General features: G+C 49.4%; 1 protein-coding gene across 19 annotated transcripts in view; it reads left to right on the forward strand.

The window, feature by feature from the left end:
• BCORL1 (BCL6 corepressor like 1) overlaps positions 1 to 20,005 on the forward strand; it is a 77,601-nt gene that overhangs the window by 45,984 nt on the left and 11,612 nt on the right. For 18 of the 19 annotated variants that reach the window (XM_065538476.2, XM_065538480.2, XM_074029175.1 and 15 more), the window contains 4 exons: positions 2,706 to 2,932; positions 8,492 to 8,713; positions 11,437 to 11,603; positions 13,205 to 13,350. In XM_065538476.2, coding sequence (XP_065394548.1) covers positions 2,706 to 2,932; positions 8,492 to 8,713; positions 11,437 to 11,603; positions 13,205 to 13,350 — 762 coding nt within the window. The remainder of the gene's footprint in view (positions 1 to 2,705; positions 2,933 to 8,491; positions 8,714 to 11,436; positions 11,604 to 13,204; positions 13,351 to 20,005) is intronic. The other variant, XM_065538483.2, reaches the window with a different exon arrangement.

The following is a 20,005-nucleotide window of genomic DNA, read 5'->3' on the forward strand; positions in this document are numbered from 1 at the left end:
AGGTGACCCAAAGTGGCATCATTTTTGTTGGACCTGAGTTAAGAAGGCAGGCAGCCCAAAGAGAAAACCAGGCTTTCTCTGATCACATCAAATGCTGTGATATACCATCCTGGAGGCACAGACTGTCACAAGACGCTAGTATCAGTATGTTCCACTGAGTACTGTTCAGGCCCATTCCTATAGTGGATTTCTAAATAAGCAAAAAGCACATCTCTGGGTTTTATAAGAACACCTCTGTCTCTCACTCTCGTTCTCTGACCTCTACCCTGGAAGCAGCAATTGATTGCCTCCTATAATGTATTCATCCTGAGCTGCCAGTAAACATCCGCTGTCTCCTTTTTAGCTAAAACTGAATAACCTCATATTGAGTGGGTAGTAGATTCCAGGTTTGCTATAATGCAAAGACGGCTTAACCTCATTTCCGGCTCTGTTTAAGTGGAGATATATATGATACCCATCTCTACGTTCAAGAGAGTAATTGAGCTAATTTTCATCAACTATGTGACAGAGTGGGAACAATTTTCTCTTTCTTCTGCTAGAGCAATAATAGATTGATCAGGAATAAGTTGTCAAGCTGTTGGCCTCAGCCACTTGTGTTAGGATGAAGAGGAGCTTTTGTGTATCACCTAATCTTCTCTAATGGCACCTGGTTTCCTAGCATGGAAGCTTCCTGTGGAACGTATTGGCACTTGGAACCAGAAGGACCTTCAAGGTTGCCTGGTCCAGTTTGCCACCCAATGCAGAGATAGAGATCTCCACAGCATTCTTGACAGGTAGCCAGCCAGCCTTTTCATGAACACACCTCCAGTAATGCAGAGAACACCACCAATCAAGGCATCCTACTTGATTTGGGGGGAGCTTCAGTTGTTGGAACGTAGGTCATTCTTCCTCCATGGATGTGTCTAAGGGTTTTGCATTGAGGCAGCTGGATTTGGCACGTGGTCTGGTCACTTTCCTCCAGATCTGATGATGGCATCTTCGTGCAGGAATTTGGCAAAGGCCAAAATGAGGCAGGTTACACTTCTGTCTGAGCCTCCTGACTTTCTTTTCATCCTGGTTTTGGTTATGTCCCTTCTTGACCCGCAGAGCAGGTAGGCAGAGCCACTTCCACTCACACACCTGCCACCTCCGCTGTCTGGTCCTTTGTAGGCTACTTATAAAGCCTTCACTTCTCTGTAATTGAATAAACACCCGAGCCTGCCCTGCCCTGGATAAACAAGGTGGGCTGTTTCTTTGCCTGTAGCATTGAACACTGTAATACGACTTCTTCATGTTTCCTGGAGTCCTCACAAGGCATGGTTCTGTTCCTTCCTCTTTTGTCTCAGCCCAAATGTGTTGCATCAAAAGCCCGAGTTTAGAACATTCTGATTGGAAGTGCTATTAGAGACCATGTAGTACTGCATGCAATTCCTGGACAGGCTATGGGGCCCCACTAGTGGGCTGAGGCTAGTTGGGAGAAAGGGGTGGCATGACAGCTGGCCTTCCAGGAACTGTACATAAGCTGCAGCCAACTCCTCATGCTGGAATGATGGCTCTCACATCTGGATCTGCCTTTGGCAATGTCACATGTGAGAGCCCATGTCAGGGTTGGGGGAGGCGAGTTGAGAACTCTTCAATCTCAGTCCCTTCATTTCACTAATTGCTAGGCATGGTGTTCATTTCGTGGAGAGGAAAACACACGGGCATGGGTCCACCTCAAGAGCTTGTGCTTAAATAACAGAATAATGATGCCTTACTTGTTATAACACTTTTTGAAAGGGATTTTGCATGTATTACCTTATTTCATTCTCATACCACTCTTGTGATGTAGATTATATTCTCCCCATTTTACAGATATGGCAACTGAGGCTCAGAGCAATTAGGACTTGAGCCCAGCCAATCACACAATTGACGGCCAAGCCAAGCAGCACTAATCTTGAGAGATGAGGCTAAACACACAATCAGTCGCCCCTACACACAGGGTTAGGACAGACCCTGTGGGATGAAGCTCTTGATAATGGAGTTCCCAGCAGGCCTTTTTGAAATTAGAATGTGCTTTGTTCAGCAAGCTGTGGCTAAATTAGAGATGTTGCTGGTGTGTTCTAGTGACACCAGTGACTTGATTTTCACCCAGAAAGGGCAGCAGGTTTCTGCCTTTGACTGCCAGCTAAGTAGGCTCATGGTACCTTCTAGTTTCAGGGAGTTCCTGTAGCTTTGATTTTTGTGTCCTCGGAGAGTGACAAATGGGACAGTCAGGTGAGTAGAGCTGAGGCCATGAAGGCAGCCTTCTACCTTTTCCTCCGTGTTCCCCATGTACTTGATACTTAATGTCAGCAGGACCGCCAGATTTGCTTTCATATGGGACTGGAGAAAGAGACAAAGGGAATGGGGAAAAAAGTGAAAAGAAATTCTGATTTGCTCTGGGTAAAATCCTATTAAAATTACCCTCATCTTAGGGCTAGCCAGATGGGCCGCCCCCTGCTGGCAGGGCTGGGAGCTGTCTCCTGCTTGTAGAGGAGGGACTTCGATGTTGAGGTATGGTATGTTCATTCAAGAGGCATTTAGTGGAATAGTCAGGACTGCACTGGATATCGATAGCTGATAGTTATACAACTTTGCACTGCAGTTCTAATCCCCAAAGTCCTCTGATTCATCTTAGAGGAAGGCATTGCTTTTCTGTGTTCCATTTCTTTGACGTCCGTTCTTTTCCTGTTTCTTGCCTTCAGATTTAAAGGCCCGTAAGCAGAAGACTTCCTCCTCCCAAAGTTTGGAGCACCGCCTCAGGAACAGGAACCTTCTCTTGCCCAACAAAGCCCAGGGGATCTCGGATTCACCAAATGGTTTCCTCCCAAATAACCTGGAGGAGCCAGCCTGCCTTGAAAATTCAGAAAAGCCATCAGGAAAACGAAAGTGCAAGACCAAGCACATGGCAACCGTCTCAGAAGAGGTAAAGGTGCGTAGCCATCAAGGGGTATTGTATAAGGTGTGTGTGTGGGAGGTGGGCAGAGGAGGCAGGAGGGAGGGAGGGATGGGGGGATATGGGGAGGATCAAATTAACCCATATTTAGTAAGGCATTCTCAAACTAGTTCTCGAAGGGTTGGGGGTGGATTTGAAGAATGGGAACTAAAGTTATAGTTAACTATAAGTTCTGGCCCATGATGACTTTTCCTCTACAATCTTTAGATCTTCTTTGAGTTAAGGAAGAATTAAAGAATATGGCAGGATGTTAGCCTGAGTAGCTTGTTAACATCCAATCAAGAAGCTTTTGTCTGGGTTTAACTTACTGGAAACCAATCATGAGACATTCTGAGTCAATCAAGGTAGAAAACAACTTGTAGGAGGAAGGATTGTAAGGTCCAGACAAAGGTTGATTGAGGGTGAGGCTGAAGGAATTCCACTGGGGCCCAGATTCTAGCTACTTCTCCCTTCCCCTGCTCCCCAGTTCGTTAGCTTCTCATGGAAGCATAGGAGGCAGTGAGTGGGCAGTTACCAATCAACGGCCAGGCAAGCATTCCTAAAACCCTCATCCCAAATCAACATCTCTTTTGGGTCTGATGTTCATGCCATTGGTGTTAGGTTGCATGTTGTAACCTTAGAAAAAATCAGTCCTCAACCTGGGTGAACTTTACATTTGAGAGAAGTGAGGGTCCAGGTTCAAATGTATACTCATAATATGTATTTGTCATTGACAGCCAAAAACAAAAGCCCATCTTCAGCTTGTTTTGGTGGTCATGATTCTTCTTTTTTTTTCTCTCTCTCACTCTTTTTTGAGAGAGAGTCATGCGCTGTCGCCCAAGTTGGAGTGCAGTGGCACGATCTCGGCTCACTGCAACCTCCGCCTCCCGGGTTCAAGCGATTCTCGTGCCTCAGCCTTGTGAGTAGCTGGGATTACAGGCGCCCGCCACCACGCCCAGCTATTTTTTGTATTTTTAGTACAAAAATGCAAAAAATCACCATGTTGGCCAGGCTGATCTCGAACTCCTGAGCTCGAGTGATCCACCTGACTTGGCCTCCCAAAGTGCTGGAATTACAGGCGTGAGCCATCACGCCTAGTGCTTTGGTGGTCATGATTCTTACTGGGATCCCCGAATGGCACTGGCAAGAGGTGGGAGCCCCAGGTGCTCGTCTCCCCTCCTTTCCCCTTCCCCCTCCCAGAACCTCTTTCCAGCTCAGACAAGACTCAAGCTTATTTCCTCATCTTGAAGAATGGAGCTGCTGCTTCTTGCCCTTTCTGTCTCATAAGGGTGCTTGGGGGAACAAAGGAAGCAATGTCTGTGACAGGCTTTGATAACCATAAAGTACTCTCCGAGGGTTGCTGTGCATCATTGTGCTTCGGACGGAAGCAAGAATGAGGGAATAGAAGCATGGCATGGCAGGGTAGCAACATTCATTCCCTTGACCCCCCAGAGTGGGAGGACAGGGGCCCAGGGAAAGAGCAGGGAACTCTGGTCTGTGCCAAGCAGTTCATTCACATTATCGCTCTTAATTCCCACAGTGGCACTTGGGAGGTAGGCACCTTTATTATACTCATTTTGTAGTGAGGAAACTGAGGCTCAAGGAGGTTAAGGGACTGGTGTGAGGTTACTGGGTTTCCTGAGTGATGCAGTTGGGATGTGAAATAGGCCTGTCTGCCTCTGGATCCCTGGCTCGTTCCATATGTCTCTCAGGCTCTGAATTGGGTGGCTTCTGTTTGTATCTGGGAGACACTGGGGGAGGGGGGCAGTTGGACAGAAAATGCCGCCACCACAAGCAGCACTGGGAAAAGGTGGGCGTCACAGGCTCCTGCTTCCCCTCCCCTTCCCCCGTTCCTCCCCAGACACTCAGATGGATGGCCTCAGCCCACACAAAGGTAACCAGCGCCCAAGATTCAGCAGCACACTCACATGCTTCTGTCTGGTTATTCTGCCTGGCAGTGTGTCTGCTGCAGTGTTCTCCTGGAGAGGTTTTTGCCCCTCCCCATGACCTTCCTTTCTCCCTCCCACCTTCCTTTCTCTCCCAGCCACCACCACCTGCTCCGGTTGCCCCCATGGCATGGGGCTTTGTAGCAGGAAGCAAGGGTGGGGGAGGGCGGGGAACGCTCCTGCAACACTAAAAGCGGGGCATTGGCCAAGGGCTTCTTCCCACAGGGGCTCAGAGCCAGGGGGAAGGAGGGGGGAGGGGTCCCCCACTTGTTCTTGCTCCTCCCCCTCCCAGGCAACTTGCCTCGCTGCTGCTTTCTGGCAGCTTTGGCCCCCAGAAAGGAGAGTCACCCTTTGGTTCCTGGCTTGGCTTAGCGAAACCCTGGTACTTTACCCAGCATCCTCCAGTCCTGCCATTGTACACTCTATCCTCCTGGAGATAAAGCAGCATTGTACCCTCATAGCTAGTGCCTTCCTGCTAAGGCTTATACCTCTCTGCCCTTTCAGGATGGGGACTGATCATGGCTTCTCGCTGTCTTGGGATTAACCAGAGGAAACAAATGCCTTGAGCCCTCATCTTCTCTTCTCTACTGCTCCTTCCCTGACTCAATATCTTTTTAGGCAACTGTTCTGGCCATCCAGGGCTCTGTATACAGCTGGCTTGAAACAGGTCAACAAATATTTGTTGTAATAATGTGGCCAGGTATGGTGGCTCACGCCTGTAATCCCAGCACTTTGGGAGGCTGAAGCAGGTGGATCACTTGAGATCGGGAGTTTGAGAGCAGCTTGGGCAACATGGTGAAACCTTGTCTCTACTAAAAGTACAAAAATTAACCGGGCGTGGTGGTGGGTGCCTTTAGTCCCAGCTACTTGGGAGGCTGAGGCAGGAGAATTGCTTGAAGGCAGTGAGCCGAGATCGTGCCATTACACTCCAGCCTGGGTGACAGAGCGAGACTCTGTCTCAAAAAATAATAAATAATAATAATAATGTGTCCAGCCCTGAGTTAAGTGCTGTAAGGAACAGAAAAATGATGACAATATGAACCCTGTCCCCAAGGAGCTTAAAATCTAGCAGGAGAGGTGAGACTTATGCATGAAACTGGATGGAAAGAAGAAAGTGAGGCATCAGATTACGTGGTTCAGACTTGGTATTCTGGCTACACAGAGGAAGAGGGCCTAGAGTGTTGTGGAATATGGTAGAAGACAGAGGATTGAAGTGAGACCTTGATGTTCTGAGGGGTTTGGATAAGTCGGAAATACTAGTTATCTATTGGGGTATAACAAATGACTACACAACTTAGCAGCTTTACACAACAATAAGCATATGTTATCTCACACAGTTTCTTGGGGTCAGGAATTCAGGGGCTTAGCTGGACCTGGCTTGGGGTCTCTCGTGAGGTTGCAGTCAGGTGTCAGCCAGGGCAGTATTCCTCTGAGGGCATGACTGGAGGATCTGCTGCTGGGGTAGCTTGCTCGAATGGCTGGCATATTGATGCTGGTTGTTGGCAGGAGGCCTCCTCTCCCTGCCCCATGGATCTCTCCAACGGGCTGCTCAAGGGTCCCCAGGACACGGCAGCTGGCTTTCCCCACAGTGAGTGATCCAAAAGACAGCAAGGCAGAAACCACAGTGTCTTTTAGACCCTAGCCTCAGAAGGCACCTACTGTCATTTCTGCAGTCTCCTGTTGGTTACACGGGTCAGCCCTACTTACTGTAGGAGGAGGGTACATAAGAGCATGAAGATCAGGGGATCATTGGGGCCATCTTAGAGGCTGACTCCCACAGTCTACCCTCTGGCCTTCCCCAGTGATTCCTGTCTCTCCCACATGCAAAGTATGCCACCTCTCCCAGTGCCCCCCAAAGCTTCATCCAATTATAGCATCAACTCCAGGTTGAGAATCTCTTTTATTTATTTATTAATTATTATTTTTTGAGGTGGAGTTTCGCTCTTGTTGCCCAGGCTGGAATGCAATGGCTCTATCTGGGCTCACTGCAACCTCCGCCTCCCAGGTTTAAGTAATTCTCCTGCCTTAGTCTCTGGAATAGCTGGGATTACAGGTACCTGCCACCACTCCCGACTAATTTTTTGTACTTTTAGTAGAGATGGGGTTTCACCATGTTGGCCAGGCTAGACTCGAACTCCTGACATCAGGTTATCCAACCGCTTCAACCTCCCAAATTGCTGGGATTACAGGTGTGAGCCACCATGCCTGGCATTTTTTTCTTTCTTTCTTTTCTTTTCTTTTCTTTTTTTTTTTTTTTTTTTTTTTTTTTTTTTTTTTTTTGAAACAGAGTCTTACTCCGTCACCCAGGCTGGAGTGCAGTGCTGCAGTCTTGGCTTACTGCAACCTCTCCCTCCCGGGCTGAAGCGATTCTCATGCTTCAGCCTCCCGAGTAGCTGGGACTACAGGCGTGCACCACCACACCCAGCTCATTTTTTGTATTTTTAGTAGAGACTGAGTTTCACTGTGTTGACCAGGCTGGTCTTGAACTCCTGCCCTCAACTGATCTGCCTGCCTTAGCCTCCCAAACTGCTGGGATTACAGGCATGAGCCACCACTCCCAGCCTCTCCTAGTATTTTGTGAGCACCTACCCTGTTCCCTGTTCATTATCTCAGAGACCCTGCAAGGAAGAAAATGGGGCTCGGAGAGGGAGGGCCTTGCCCCAGATCTTGTAGCTAGGGGATGGCAGAGACAAGGTTCAAACCCAGGTCTGCGTTAGATCTTTCTGCCACCCCAGGGGGGTCTGAGTATGATATGGGGACACAGTGTGATGGAAGATGGGAACATTCTGTGAGGGCTGGATGTGGAAGGAAGGTTTTTTGCTACAAGTGTGAAGCTTTAGCAGCTGTGACTAGTCAAAGATAGCTGGCCTGGCATGGTGGCTCATGCCTGTAATCCCAGCACTTTGGGAGGCCAAGGCAGGCGGATCACTTGCAGTCAGGAGTTCGAGACCAGCCTGGCCAATATGGCGAAACCCCGTCTCTACTAAAAATGCAAAAATTAGCTGGGCGTGGTGGCACATGCCTGTAATCCCAGCTACTCAGGAGGCTCAGGGAGGAGAATCCCTTGAACCTGGGAGGCAGAGGTTGCAGTGAACAGAGATCACACCACTGCACTCCAGCCTCAGTGACAAAGTGAGACTCGGTCTCAAAAAAAAGATAGCTGTCTCATTTCTCTTCACTCTCAGAGTTTGCTTCTGCCTATTTACAGACAGGACTTGTAAAAGCCTCAATAAATGGTGATTGAGGCAGGTAAAGAAGGCATGCAGAGTCTTGAGAGAAGCTGGGATATCCCCTCAATCTCTGATTTACAATTCCCGTGGCATTCCTTGGTTTATGGGGTTGAGCATTTGAGCCTCTTCATATCTCCCCACCGGCTAGAAACTCATGGGAACCTGTATTGATCCTGGAGAGACTTCACATGGTTAGCGCCTGGCCCAGCCTCTGGCCTCAAACCTGACAGTAGTCTCGGCCATTTGGGGTAGTGTAAGCAAAGTACAGCATGGACACAGATAAGGTGAGATGGCCTTGGCCGCTGAAGGCAGTGATGACCCTGGTGGATGGATAAGCTGCCTGGCCTGACCTGACCTAGGACTGCATCTCTGCTTTCCAGGGCAAAGGTCGCTGGAGCCAGCAGAAGACACGATCTCCCAAATCTCCCACCCCAGTGAAACCCACAGAACCATGTACACCCTCTAAGTCCCGAAGTGCCAGCTCAGAGGAGGCCTCGGAGTCACCTACAGCTCGGCAGATCCCCCCAGAGGCACGTCGGCTCATAGTGAACAAAAATGCTGGTGAGACCCTCCTGCAGAGGGCGGCACGTCTTGGCTATAAGGTAAGGGAATTCTCCACCGACCACAGGGCGCCGTTGGTCTGAGCATCTATGAAGAAGCTTTTCTCCATGGGCTCTTCTGGTGCTTGAACCCACGCTGGCCTCCCGCTACACCCCAGATTGCCCTGGGACTGCCTTGCCCCTCATCACTCGGATCTCAGTGTGTGAGAATGCAAACTTGTTTGAATGTCAATTTGGGATAAATGCAATTGAAACGGTATCATGCAGTATATTCCTAGACCAGGAACGCAATTTTTGGATATCCACGTTGTCTTGAATTTCTCTGTATGGTGGTTTCCCAACTCAGAAAGGAACAAGGGGTGATTTATTGCTCACTCTTCATCTCCTCCTCCAGCTTCCCCTCATTTCTGCCTCTCAGAGGGGCCAGGATCATGTTTGAGGGGCGAGGCTGAGCTAACCCCACCTTATACTACTTCCCTATAGATTAGAAAAAAGGCAAGAAAGGAAGCTGGCATTTATTGAGCACTTCTTTTGTCATGTTAAGAGCCTGATTACTTTATATTATTTAATCTTCACAGTAAGCCGAGGGAGTAGATTTATTATCCCCATTTTATAGGTGAGAAAATCAAGGCTTTGCAGTGTTCAATGATATGTCCAAGATCACTCAACTACTACGTATATGAGTCTGAATTCAAACCAAGGTCTTTTGATTCCCAAGTGCCGGGGTAGGTGGAAGACTGACTCATTCACCATAATTCAGTTACACCTTGGACGTTTCCATTGTTCCCCACTTTTTGTTGAGTGTGTATCTTTACCTACCATATGGATTATTTCCTCAGGGTTTGCTCCTAGCAGTGGAGTTGCTGGGTTAGTTACAGAGTGTACCTTTTGTTTTAAGGCTTTCCATCCCTATACCTGACTTGTTTCACACCAGCCCCGCGCCCAGCCAGACTGGTCAGCCCTGGGGAGCTGACGTGACAGTGTCTCACTGGCAAGCAGCCCATCTTTCATAAGCACCTAGTGTGGGTGCCTGGATAGCTGCCAAGGGAGACCTAAAACAAAAATGAAGACCAATCCCTGCCGTCAAGGTTAATTTAATTGTCTTGTACCCTGGGCAAAACCAGCAAACAGGAAACCATCGGAGGGGCCAATGGGACAGGGCTGGAGCACTAAGGCAGCCTGTCAGGGAGGGTGGAAGGAGCCCTCTTAGGCCTTGGGGAAAAGGCAAACATCTGCACTGGTGAGGAGGGTGGGAAGCCTTATGCTTTCTCCCAGGTAAAGGAGCTTGACAGTTTCTATATACAGGCAGCAGCACCCCCGACACAGGCTGCACACACAGTCACTCTAGCCAGCTAGCCTGTGAGCTGTCAGGCAGAAAGGTGGAGTGGCCCATCTCCCCAGTGCCCCAGAGAGGACTGGCAGTGGTGTAGCTGTGGGGCCATTGTTTGGAAAGCCAGGCAGCCATTAATGCTGCCGGCCTCTCCCCTCCTCACCTCGTTCACCCAGCTTCAGCCCATGCTAGCTAGGGTGCTGCAAGTCCCTGGGGTCCCACCTGTAGTCCTTTCATCATCTCAACCCAAGGAAGGCAGTCATTAAAGTGTGGATGAATGGCAGTATTGGATTATCCTTTTTTTTTTTTTTTTTTTTTTTTTTTTCTGAGATGGAGTCTTGCTCTGTCGCCTAGGCTGGTGTGCAATGGCGCGATCTCGGCTCACTGCAACCTCCACCTCCTGGGTTCAAGGGATTCTCCTGCCTCAGCCTCCTGAGTAGTTGGGATTACAGGCACCTGCCATCACACCAGGCTAATTTTTGTATTTTTAGTAGAGAGGGGGTTTCGCCATGTTAGCTAGGCTGGTCTCAAACTCCTGACCTCAGGTGATCTGCCCGCCTCGGCCTCCCAAAGTGCTGGGATTACAGGCATGAGCCACTGCACCTGGCCTGTTGGATTACCCTGATTTGAGGGGAGGGCTAGAACTGACTGTCCTGGCTTGAACACTGGTCCTGCCGAGACCCGCATCCAGGGATAGTCCTTAAAACAATTGTCTTCCTTATTCTTGAATTGCCACCAGAAACTGTGCTGTCCACCACATCTCATTTCCCTGGTCTGGGGCTGGCTTGCCAGGCTCAGGGAGTCAAGATCTGAGTGCTTGAGCTCTGGGTGGGCAGGTCAGCCTCTCTGAGGACCTCACCTCAAATACCACCACCCAGATGAGTGTCCTTGGCCATAAAAAAATGTCTTTCCAGGCCAGGCACGGTGGCTCACGCCTGTAATCCTAGCACTTTGGGAGGCCAAGGTGGGCGGATCACCTGAGGTCAGGAGCTCAAGACCAGCCTGGCCAACATAGTAAAACCCCGTCTCTATTAAAAATACAAAAATTAGCCAGGCATGGTGGTGTGCGCCTGTAGTCCCAGCTACTTGGGAGGCTGAGGCAGGAGAATCACTCGAACCCAGGAGGCAGAGTCTGCAGTGAGCAGAGATCGCACCACTGCACTCCAACCTGGGCAACAGAGTGAGACTCTGTCTCGGGAAAAAAAAAAAAAAAAAAAAAAAAGTCTCTCTGCTGCCAAGGAAACAGCCCAGAGCTGGGGCGCTGGCAGTAGTGGCTCAGGACTGATGTTGTTAATGAAAGATTTTGAGGTGTGTCCCTGCTATAAAGAGCAGGCTCTGAGACTCCTCAGATATTTGGGGAGCTTTGAGTCTCAGGGTTCTATAAGTTCAAGAATTAGCCCTCTCTTTGCTCATGGAGTTGTCCCTGTCCCCACAGGATGTTGTTCTCTACTGCCTCCAGAAAGACAGTGAGGACGTGAATCACCGTGACAATGCTGGCTACACAGCCCTGCATGAGGCTTGTTCCCGGGGTTGGACCGACATCTTGAACATCCTGCTGGAGCACGGGGCCAACGTGAACTGCAGCGCGCAGGACGGCACGAGGCAAGAGGGCTACATCTCCCCCGAGTCCTGCCCTCACTCCCAGCTCAGCCTCTCTCTCAAAAGACCTTGCCTGCTGCTGGCAGGGCATGGTGGCTCACGCCTGTAATCCCAGCACTTTGGGAGGCCAAGGCGGGCGGATCATGAGGTCTGCAGTTCAAGACCAGCCTGGCCAACATAGTGAAATCCCATCTTTACTAAAAATACAAAAATTAGTTGGGTGTGGTGGCACGCGCCTGTAGTCCCAGCTACTCAGGAGGCTGAGGCAGGAGAATTGCTTGAACCCAGGAGGCGGAGGTTACAGTGAGCTGAGACCACACCATTGCACTCCAGCCTAGGTGACAGAGTGAGACTCCGTCTCAAAAAAAATAAAAAATAAAAAGTAAAAAAATAAAGACCTTGCCTCAACCTGAACCTTCATAGCACACCAGACTGTGAGTTGCAGAGAGGCCTTGACAGGAGGAGTTTTGGAAAGACTTCTATAGGCTCGAGAGGGAACCAGTTTAGGGCAGGAGCCAATGAGTTAGTTCCCAGATGGTCAGACCACATCAGTTACTAAGGGGAGGCTGCGGTTGTCTAGGGATCATCGCATCATGTGCAGCTGTCACCAGGAAGACCACTCGGCCTTCCCTCAACTCATCCTGGTGGGGGACCTGTCTCAGACAGAGTAGGAACTGGGAGGTTGACCTGAGGGTAATATCCAGATTTGATTTTTAAAATTTGATCTCTAGACACTGTAAGAAAAATATACCTGCTGTGTCTTGGAGAAATTGTACCCATTCTCCTCTGTTCTACCAGAGAGCCTACTTCCTGGGCAACTTAGAGACAGGAGCTGCAGATGCAGGAGGGGGCTCCACTTGGGTTCTGCCTGGCGTGTGGAACCATTCTGCTCATCTCTGCTCTCAGGGAGTCACCCAGGGCCTGCAGTTCGTATCCCTCTACAGCTGCCCCCCACCCCCTTTTTTTTTTTTGAGATAGAGTCTCGCTCTGTTGCCCCGGCTGGTATGCAGTGGCACAATCTTGGCTCACTGCAACCTCTGCCTCCCGGGTTCAAGGGATTCTCCTGCCTCAGCCTTCCAAGTAGCTGGGACTATGGGTGCCCGCTGTGATGCCTGGCTAATTTTTGTATTTTTAATAGAAATGGGGTTTCACCATTTTGGCCAGGCTGGTCTCAAACTCTTGACCTCAAGTGATCCACCCGCTTTGGCCTCCCGAAGTGCTGGGATGACAGGCGTGAGCCACCGCGCCCGGCTCCCTGCAGCTGCCTGAACTCTATTGTAGGTCAAGGACCCATTCTCTAGTGAACTCCACAACTACCAATAGAGCTCCACTGTGCCATGGGAACTGTCCCAAGATGTCGGGGGAACGTCAGAGAGAGAGTAATGGCAGGGAGGAAAAGGGGGTGCAGACAGAGGAGGAGTTGGGGAGATGGTAGTGGAGAGTGGCAAGGCTACAGGTGGTTCCCCTGTCCTAAGTCTTAAACCATATTACACCAAGGTTACCTGGGGTCAGCTCAGTGTTTTCCCCTGGTGCGGTAGCCTTAAGTCTAGACACCCCAGTTCCCACTTGGGCCCTGTTATCCTCATCCTGTATCACCTCCATAGGCCAGTTCATGACGCGGTGGTCAACGACAACCTGGAGACCATCTGGCTCCTACTGTCCTATGGGGCCGATCCCACACTGGCTACCTACTCGGGTCAGACAGCCATGAAGCTGGCCAGCAGCGACACCATGAAGCGCTTTCTCAGTGGTAAGTGTGGTCCAGACTTGACACTGTTGTCCTTGGGGCCAGCCTCTGATTCCTGAACTTGTGAGGACATCCTCTTCATCTCCTTCCACCTTGAACAGCTCCCATGAGGGCCATCTGCACTCTTCACCTGCTTTCCTTCAAAGATCTCAAGAATCTCAGTTTGCTTGAAAAAGTCCAAAGGCCACTTCCTCTTATCCCCTTACTGCAAATGTGTGCATCCTCTTCAGGGCCCTGGGAGCCCACAGGGAACTATTTCGTAGATAGGGATCTAGGGTGGGCCTCTGTGTGAGGGCAGCAGCCCCACTAGCAGACCTAGCTGGGGGACAGAATGTGTTGACCTGTGCTTTGAATGGGATGTCAGTTGCAACGAAGTGATACTTAGCATTTTGCTTATGTGTTTGCAATTTCTTGCTTGTAATCAAAGTAGAACCCCTGGGATGCTTCCCGAAGCTTCATTCTTTACAGCCCTTGCCTGTGGGAACTGTGGTGTTCCCTCTGCATCCCAGGGTCCCCCTTTCTTCCATTCCTTTCTTTTCCTCCCTCACCTGCCCCTTCTGGAAAGTGTCTGGTGTTGAGGCCCATGGCAAGGACCACAAGCCAACATGCATTTATTTTCTCATTAGTGGATAGCAGCTGTTTGTCTGCAGTTAGATAGCTCTACTGAGTTGGGCAGGGGGAGGAGGGAAGGAGGGGAGACTAGCTTGGGCATGCTCAGTAGGAATCTCCTCAGACTTGACCTCTGAATAAAGGAACCCCGCCTCTTATTGACATCACAGTTTGGCCCTTGCTCTAACAGTGACTTCTTCAGACTGCCTGAGCTGCAGAGCAGCTGGGAGTTTATCTCTGAACCTCCTTGGAGGCTGCAGTGTTTGTATTATGGTTAGAACCCCTCTCTGGCCAGGAGCCAACAGGACTAAGGATTGGCCCAAGGCTGCTCCCTCTTCTCACCCAGGCTTTGGCCCTAGTTAGTCCCGAACCACTACACCCCCAGATATATGGTTCCAGGCTCCCAACCAGGGGCTCATTTGTTTATCCGACAAAGGTTAAGTAGTTGATAATGGAGGAAGAAACAAAGAGGACCTAACTAAAGGCTCTTATGGAAGGCGAGGACTAGATAGGGGGTGAGGGGGACTAATGGGAGGCTGTTGTGGGAGATCTTGACTCCTGCTCAGCCAGCCTCCACCCACGTCTCAGTTGAGCTGACTAAACCTTGGAGCACAGGTCTCAGGCCTGTACAGCCTGACTAGCCTCTCCCAGGCCGGGGACAGGATGGCTGCCTTTTCTGTTTTCCCTCCCTCCAGCTCTGGGTTCCCAAGCCCCTGTCCTTGAGAGGCAGAGCAGCCTTGGAATGTTCATTCAGTCATTTGTCCTGGGCCAGTGGTGACTGTTGCTCCCCTTAGCTGAACCATCCCTAGGGGTGCAGGGCTCGGGGCAAGCCACCATTGGTGGCTCCCTCCCACATGCTGTGCACACATGCACTCTCTCTTAGACACATACACGTGCTATCTGCACTCCACTGGATTCCCAGGAAAATCTGAGACCAGCAAGCATCCAGACATCTTGATATGACAAAGGCACCACACACAGCTCTGTCTTTGAGAAACTGGTCTAGTCCCGAGGCCTCCTTAGGCTAGAAACTGCTGTCCTGAGGCTCTCGGGGCTCCTAGATCCAAATACCACTCTGACCACCTTAGTAAGCAGATGAACTCTTTGCTTCCCCAATCCCTTCTCCAAAACCCCAAAGGAGTTGGAATGTGGAGACCATTTTAAGTAGTTAAAAAATGAGAAATAGGCTGGGTGCAGTGGCTTATGCCTGTGGTCCCAGCACTTTGGGAGACTGAGGTGGGAGAATTGCTTGAGGCCAGGAGTTTGAGACCAGCCTGGGCAACATACGGAGACCTTGTCTCTGCAAAAAAAAAAATTAAAAAGTTAGCCAGGTATGGTGACTGCACTCCAGCCTGGGCAACAGAGTGAGACAGTGTCTCAAAAAAAAAAAAAAAAGAGAGAGAGAGAGAGAGAAATAAACATGTTTCTCTTATCTTTCTGTCTCCTCATCCCAACTACTAGCTATCTTTTGGTTTTGTTTTGTTTTTGGAGATGGAGTCTTGCTCTGTCTCCCAGGCTGGAATGCAGTGGCGTGATCTTGGCTCACTGCAACCTCCACCTCCTGGGTTAAGCGATTCTCGTTCCTCAGCCTCCTGAGTAGCTGGGATTACAGGCATTTGCCACCATGACTGGCTAATTTTTGAATTTTTAGTAGAGACAGGGTTTTGCCGTGTTGGCCAGGCTGGTCTTGAACTTCTGCTAGCCAGCTTTTTGACACCTCCTGAAACTAACTTGAATGCCAGTCTATGTTGCAGAATTCAAAGAAGACTTTTTTTTTTTTTTTTTTTTTTTTTTGAGATGGAGTCTCCCTGTGTCGCCCAGGCTGGAGTGCAGTGACGCAATCTCAGCTCACTGCAACCTCCGCCTCCTGGGTTCACGCCATTCTCCTACCTCAGCCTCCCAAGTACCTGGGACTACAGGCACCCGCCACCACGCCCGGCTAATTTTTTTGTATTTTTAATAGAGACGGGGTTTCACCGTGTTAGCCAGGATGGTCTCGATCTCCTGACCTCGTGATCTGCCCTCCTCGGCCTCCCAAAGTGCTGGGATTATAGGCGTGAGCCACCGCGCCCAACCCCAGAGGAGACTTTCCTTAACTCTAGTATTTCAGATATGTGGGGTGTGTGTGTGTGTGTGTATGTATATGTGTCTATATATATTTGAGACAGAGTCTTGCTGTGTTGCCAAGGCTAGAGACTCCAGCACTTCCTAACTTGTCCTGGCTGAGCACCTTTATTTAGATTTGTTAAAAATTACTAGAGACAGGGTCTCGCTGTATCACCCAGGCTGGAGTGCAGTGGTACAATCATAGCTCAGTGCAGTTTCAAACTCTTGGGCTCAAGCAATCCTCCTGCCTCAGCCTCCCAAGTGGCTAGGACCACAGGTGTGTGCCACCGGTCCCAACTAATTTTGTATTTTATCTTTTTGTCGAGATACGGGGTGTTGCTATGTTGCCCAGGCTGGTCTGGAACTCCTGGGCTCAAGCCATCCTCCCTCCCGCCTTGGCCTCCCAAAGTGCTGGGATTACAAGTGTGAGCCACCACGCCCAGTCTTCATTTAGACCTTTTGCTCAATTTATGGGCATGGAACTGGCTTAATAATGGGAATCAGGAGCCAATGGGTTGCTATAAAGTACACCAGCTCTTTTCCATGCAAAGGCAGCCTGGGAACTTGGCCTACCACCCCAGGGAGGCAGGCACTGGTGGGAGTCAGCAGGCTCTCAAGAAGCAGGGGCACTTAGGCCCAAAGGCTGTTTGTAGGTTGTGTGAGAGGACAACACTCAGGGACTTTTTTAAAAATTGAGGTAAAATTTACCTAGCATAATCATTTTAAAGTGAACAATTCAGGCCGGGTGTGGTGGCTCACGCCTGTAATCCCAGCACTTTGGGAGGCCAAGGCGGGTGGATCACTTGAGGTCAGGAATTGGAGACCAGCCTGACCAACATGGTGAAACCCCGTCTCTACTAAAAATACAAAAGTTAGCTGGACCGTGGTGGTGCACGCCTGTAATCCCAGCTACTCGGGAGGCTGAGGCAGGAGAATTGCTTGAACGCAAGAGGTAGAGTTTGCAATGAGCCGAGATCACACCACTGCACTCCAGCCTGGGTGACAGAGCGAGACTCCGTTTCAAAAAATAATTAATTAAAAAAAAAAAATAAAGTGAAAAATTCAGTGGGATTTAGTACTTTTTTTTTTTTTTTTTCTGAGACAAATCTTACTGTTACCCAGGCTGGAGTGCAGTGGTATGATCTCAGATCACTGCAACCTCTGTCTCCCAGGGTCAAGTGATTATCCTGCCTCAGCCTCCTGAGTAGCTACGACTATAGGTGTGCGCCACCATGCCTGGCTAATTTTATATTTTTAGTAGAGGTAGGTTTCACTGTATTGGCCAGGCTGGTCTCCAACTCCTGACCTCAAGTGATCCATCCGCCTTGACCTCCCAAGGTGCTGGGATTATAGGCGTGAGCTACAGCTCCCGGCCCATTTAGTACATTCCTAATGTTGTGCAGCCAACCTCGGGCTGTTTGGATGCCTTGGACTGAGTGTTTGGCTCTCATTTTTCATGCCTGTGTGCCTCCCTGCCAAATCTCCAGGAACCACTGGGTAGGCTGGTAGGGTGGCTGCAGGGAGCACCCGAGCATGGAGACTGGAGGCTGGGAAAACTTTTTCCTCCACTGTTCTACCTCCTCAGCCCCTACACCTAGATATATTTACATGGACTTCTGATGTATGTATGTATGTATGTATGTATTTATTTCTGAGATGGAGTCTTGCTCTGTCACCAGGCTGGAGTGCAATGGCACAATCTTGGCTCACTGCAACCTCCGCCTCCTAGGTTCAACTGATTGTCCTGCCTCAGCCTCCCAACTAGCTGGGATTACAGGTGCCCACCATCATGCCCAACTAATTTGTTGTATTTTTAGTAGAGATGGGGTTTCACCATGTTGGCCAGGATGGTCTTGATCTCTTGACCCTCGTGATATACCCGCCTCAGCCTCCCAAAGTGCTGGGATTACAGGCGTGAGCCACCATGCCCGCCCTGATTTTAATTTTTTTACTTTGCTGTCTGGCCGAGGTATTTAAAATGCTTTTGGCTTTTTGTCCCCAAGCATTTGCTTGACTAGACCCTCTGTCGATTAATTGTCTTCATCCTCCCCTAGTGGAGTCCAACTGGGCAGAAAATGAAGAAGAATCCCTTTAGGGTGCACAGGGCTCTATTTTTGGTGGGAGGAAAAGGTGAGCATTAGCGTCAGGATTATGCCTCATATAGCACTTCCCTGGCTGTGTGCAAAGGCCCCTGTTCTGGAAAAGTTGTTGGGGGAATCAAATCCTTTCATTTTTTCTTTTTTCTTTTCTTTTCTTTTCTTTTTTTTTTTTTTTTTTTGAGATGGAGTCTCGATCTTGTTGCCCCGGCTGGAGTGCAATGGCGTGATCTTGGCTCACTGCAACCTCCACCTCCTGGGTTCAAGCGATTCTCCTGCCTCAGTCTCCCAAGTAGCTGGGATTACAGACGCCCACCACCATGCACGGCTAACTTTGTCTTTTCAGTAGAGATGGGGTTTCACAGTGTTGGTCAGGCTGGTCTTGAACTCCTGACCTCAGGTGATCCGCCCGCCTTGGCCTCCCAAAGTGCTGGGATTACAGGCATGAGCCACTGCGCCTGGCAGTAAATCCTTTTCTAAGTACAAAGAAATGTCACTATGTTCCCGTATCCTGAAGTGAGTCCTTTTGTAAAGCAGAAGATAGATAATTCATCTGGGTTGTAAATGTAGATTTTCTTATATTGGATTGGCTTAAAGTGAGGCGCCTTTCTCCTGAGATCATGAAGGATGGAGTGGCACTCCTTTATTCATTCGTTCATCCATCCATTTAGTGAGCACCTATTAGATTTCAGGTGCTGTCCTGAGTACAGGAGGCCAGACAGTGAACTCTTTCTATCTTATGCTTGGGCTTGGAGCGCCACACCATCCAAACTCCCTGAGAGGCCTCTGGAAGGCCTCCCCCTCTGGCCAAATTACAGGCAGGTATGTGACTGATTTACCTTTGTCCCTTTGAAGAAAAGAGCAATATCCAAGCTGGCTGAAGGAAAATAGACTTGTTTTTCCTCATCTGTCGGAAAGAATGTAGGGCTTACCCGGAGTTGATTCGATTTGGTTTGGGACATCAGAGGAAGTATCAGGACACTCTGCCTTCCACCTATGAAAGGGTTAGCAGTTTACCGCTTGAGGTCACTGAATCACAGGTTCTTGTTTTTCTCTGCCATATGACCCCATGTTGAAGACTACTTGTTTTTTGTTTTTCTAGCCTTTCATGTCCCTCAGCTGGTGAGTTAGTTAGAGGAGATGGGGAGGGGTATGATCAGACCCTGAGAAATAGACAAAGTGCTGGGGTAGCCTCTTGAATTGAGGTGAGAGGCTCTATTCTTACCATGAGGCCTTAGGATGATTTTTATTTTTTAAAATTTATTTGTTTACTTATTTATTTATAGACAGGGTCTCATTTTGTTACCCAGGCTGGAGTGCAGTGGCACAATCTGGGCTCACTGAAGCCTCGACCTCCCACGTTCAAGCAGTCCTCCTGCCTCAGCCTCCCGAATAGCTGGGATTACAGGCACACATTACCACACCAAAATAATGTTTGCATTTTTTGTAGAGGCGGGTTTCACCATGTTACCCAGGCTGGTTTTGAACTCCTGGGCTCAGGGGATCTGCCTGCCCTGGCCTCCCAAAGCGCTAGGATTACAAGTGTGAGCCATTGCACCCAGCTCCTGCGGGTGCTTTTTTAAAAAAGAATTTATCGAGATGAAATTCATGCAACATGAAATCAACAATTTAAAAGGAAATAATTAGTCTGGTCACACTGGCTCACACCTATAATCCCAGCACTTTGGGAGGCCAAGGCAGGTAGATCACTTGAGCCCAGGAGTTCGAGACCATCATGGGCAACAAAGTGATTCCTCATCTTTACAACAACAACAACAAAAATTAGCTGGGCATATTGGCACATACCTGTGGTCCCCACTACTTGGAAGGCTGAGGCAAGAGGATCG

Source organism: Macaca fascicularis, chromosome X (assembly GCF_037993035.2).
Source record: "Macaca fascicularis isolate 582-1 chromosome X, T2T-MFA8v1.1".
Classification (NCBI taxonomy): Eukaryota; Metazoa; Chordata; class Mammalia; order Primates; family Cercopithecidae; genus Macaca; species Macaca fascicularis.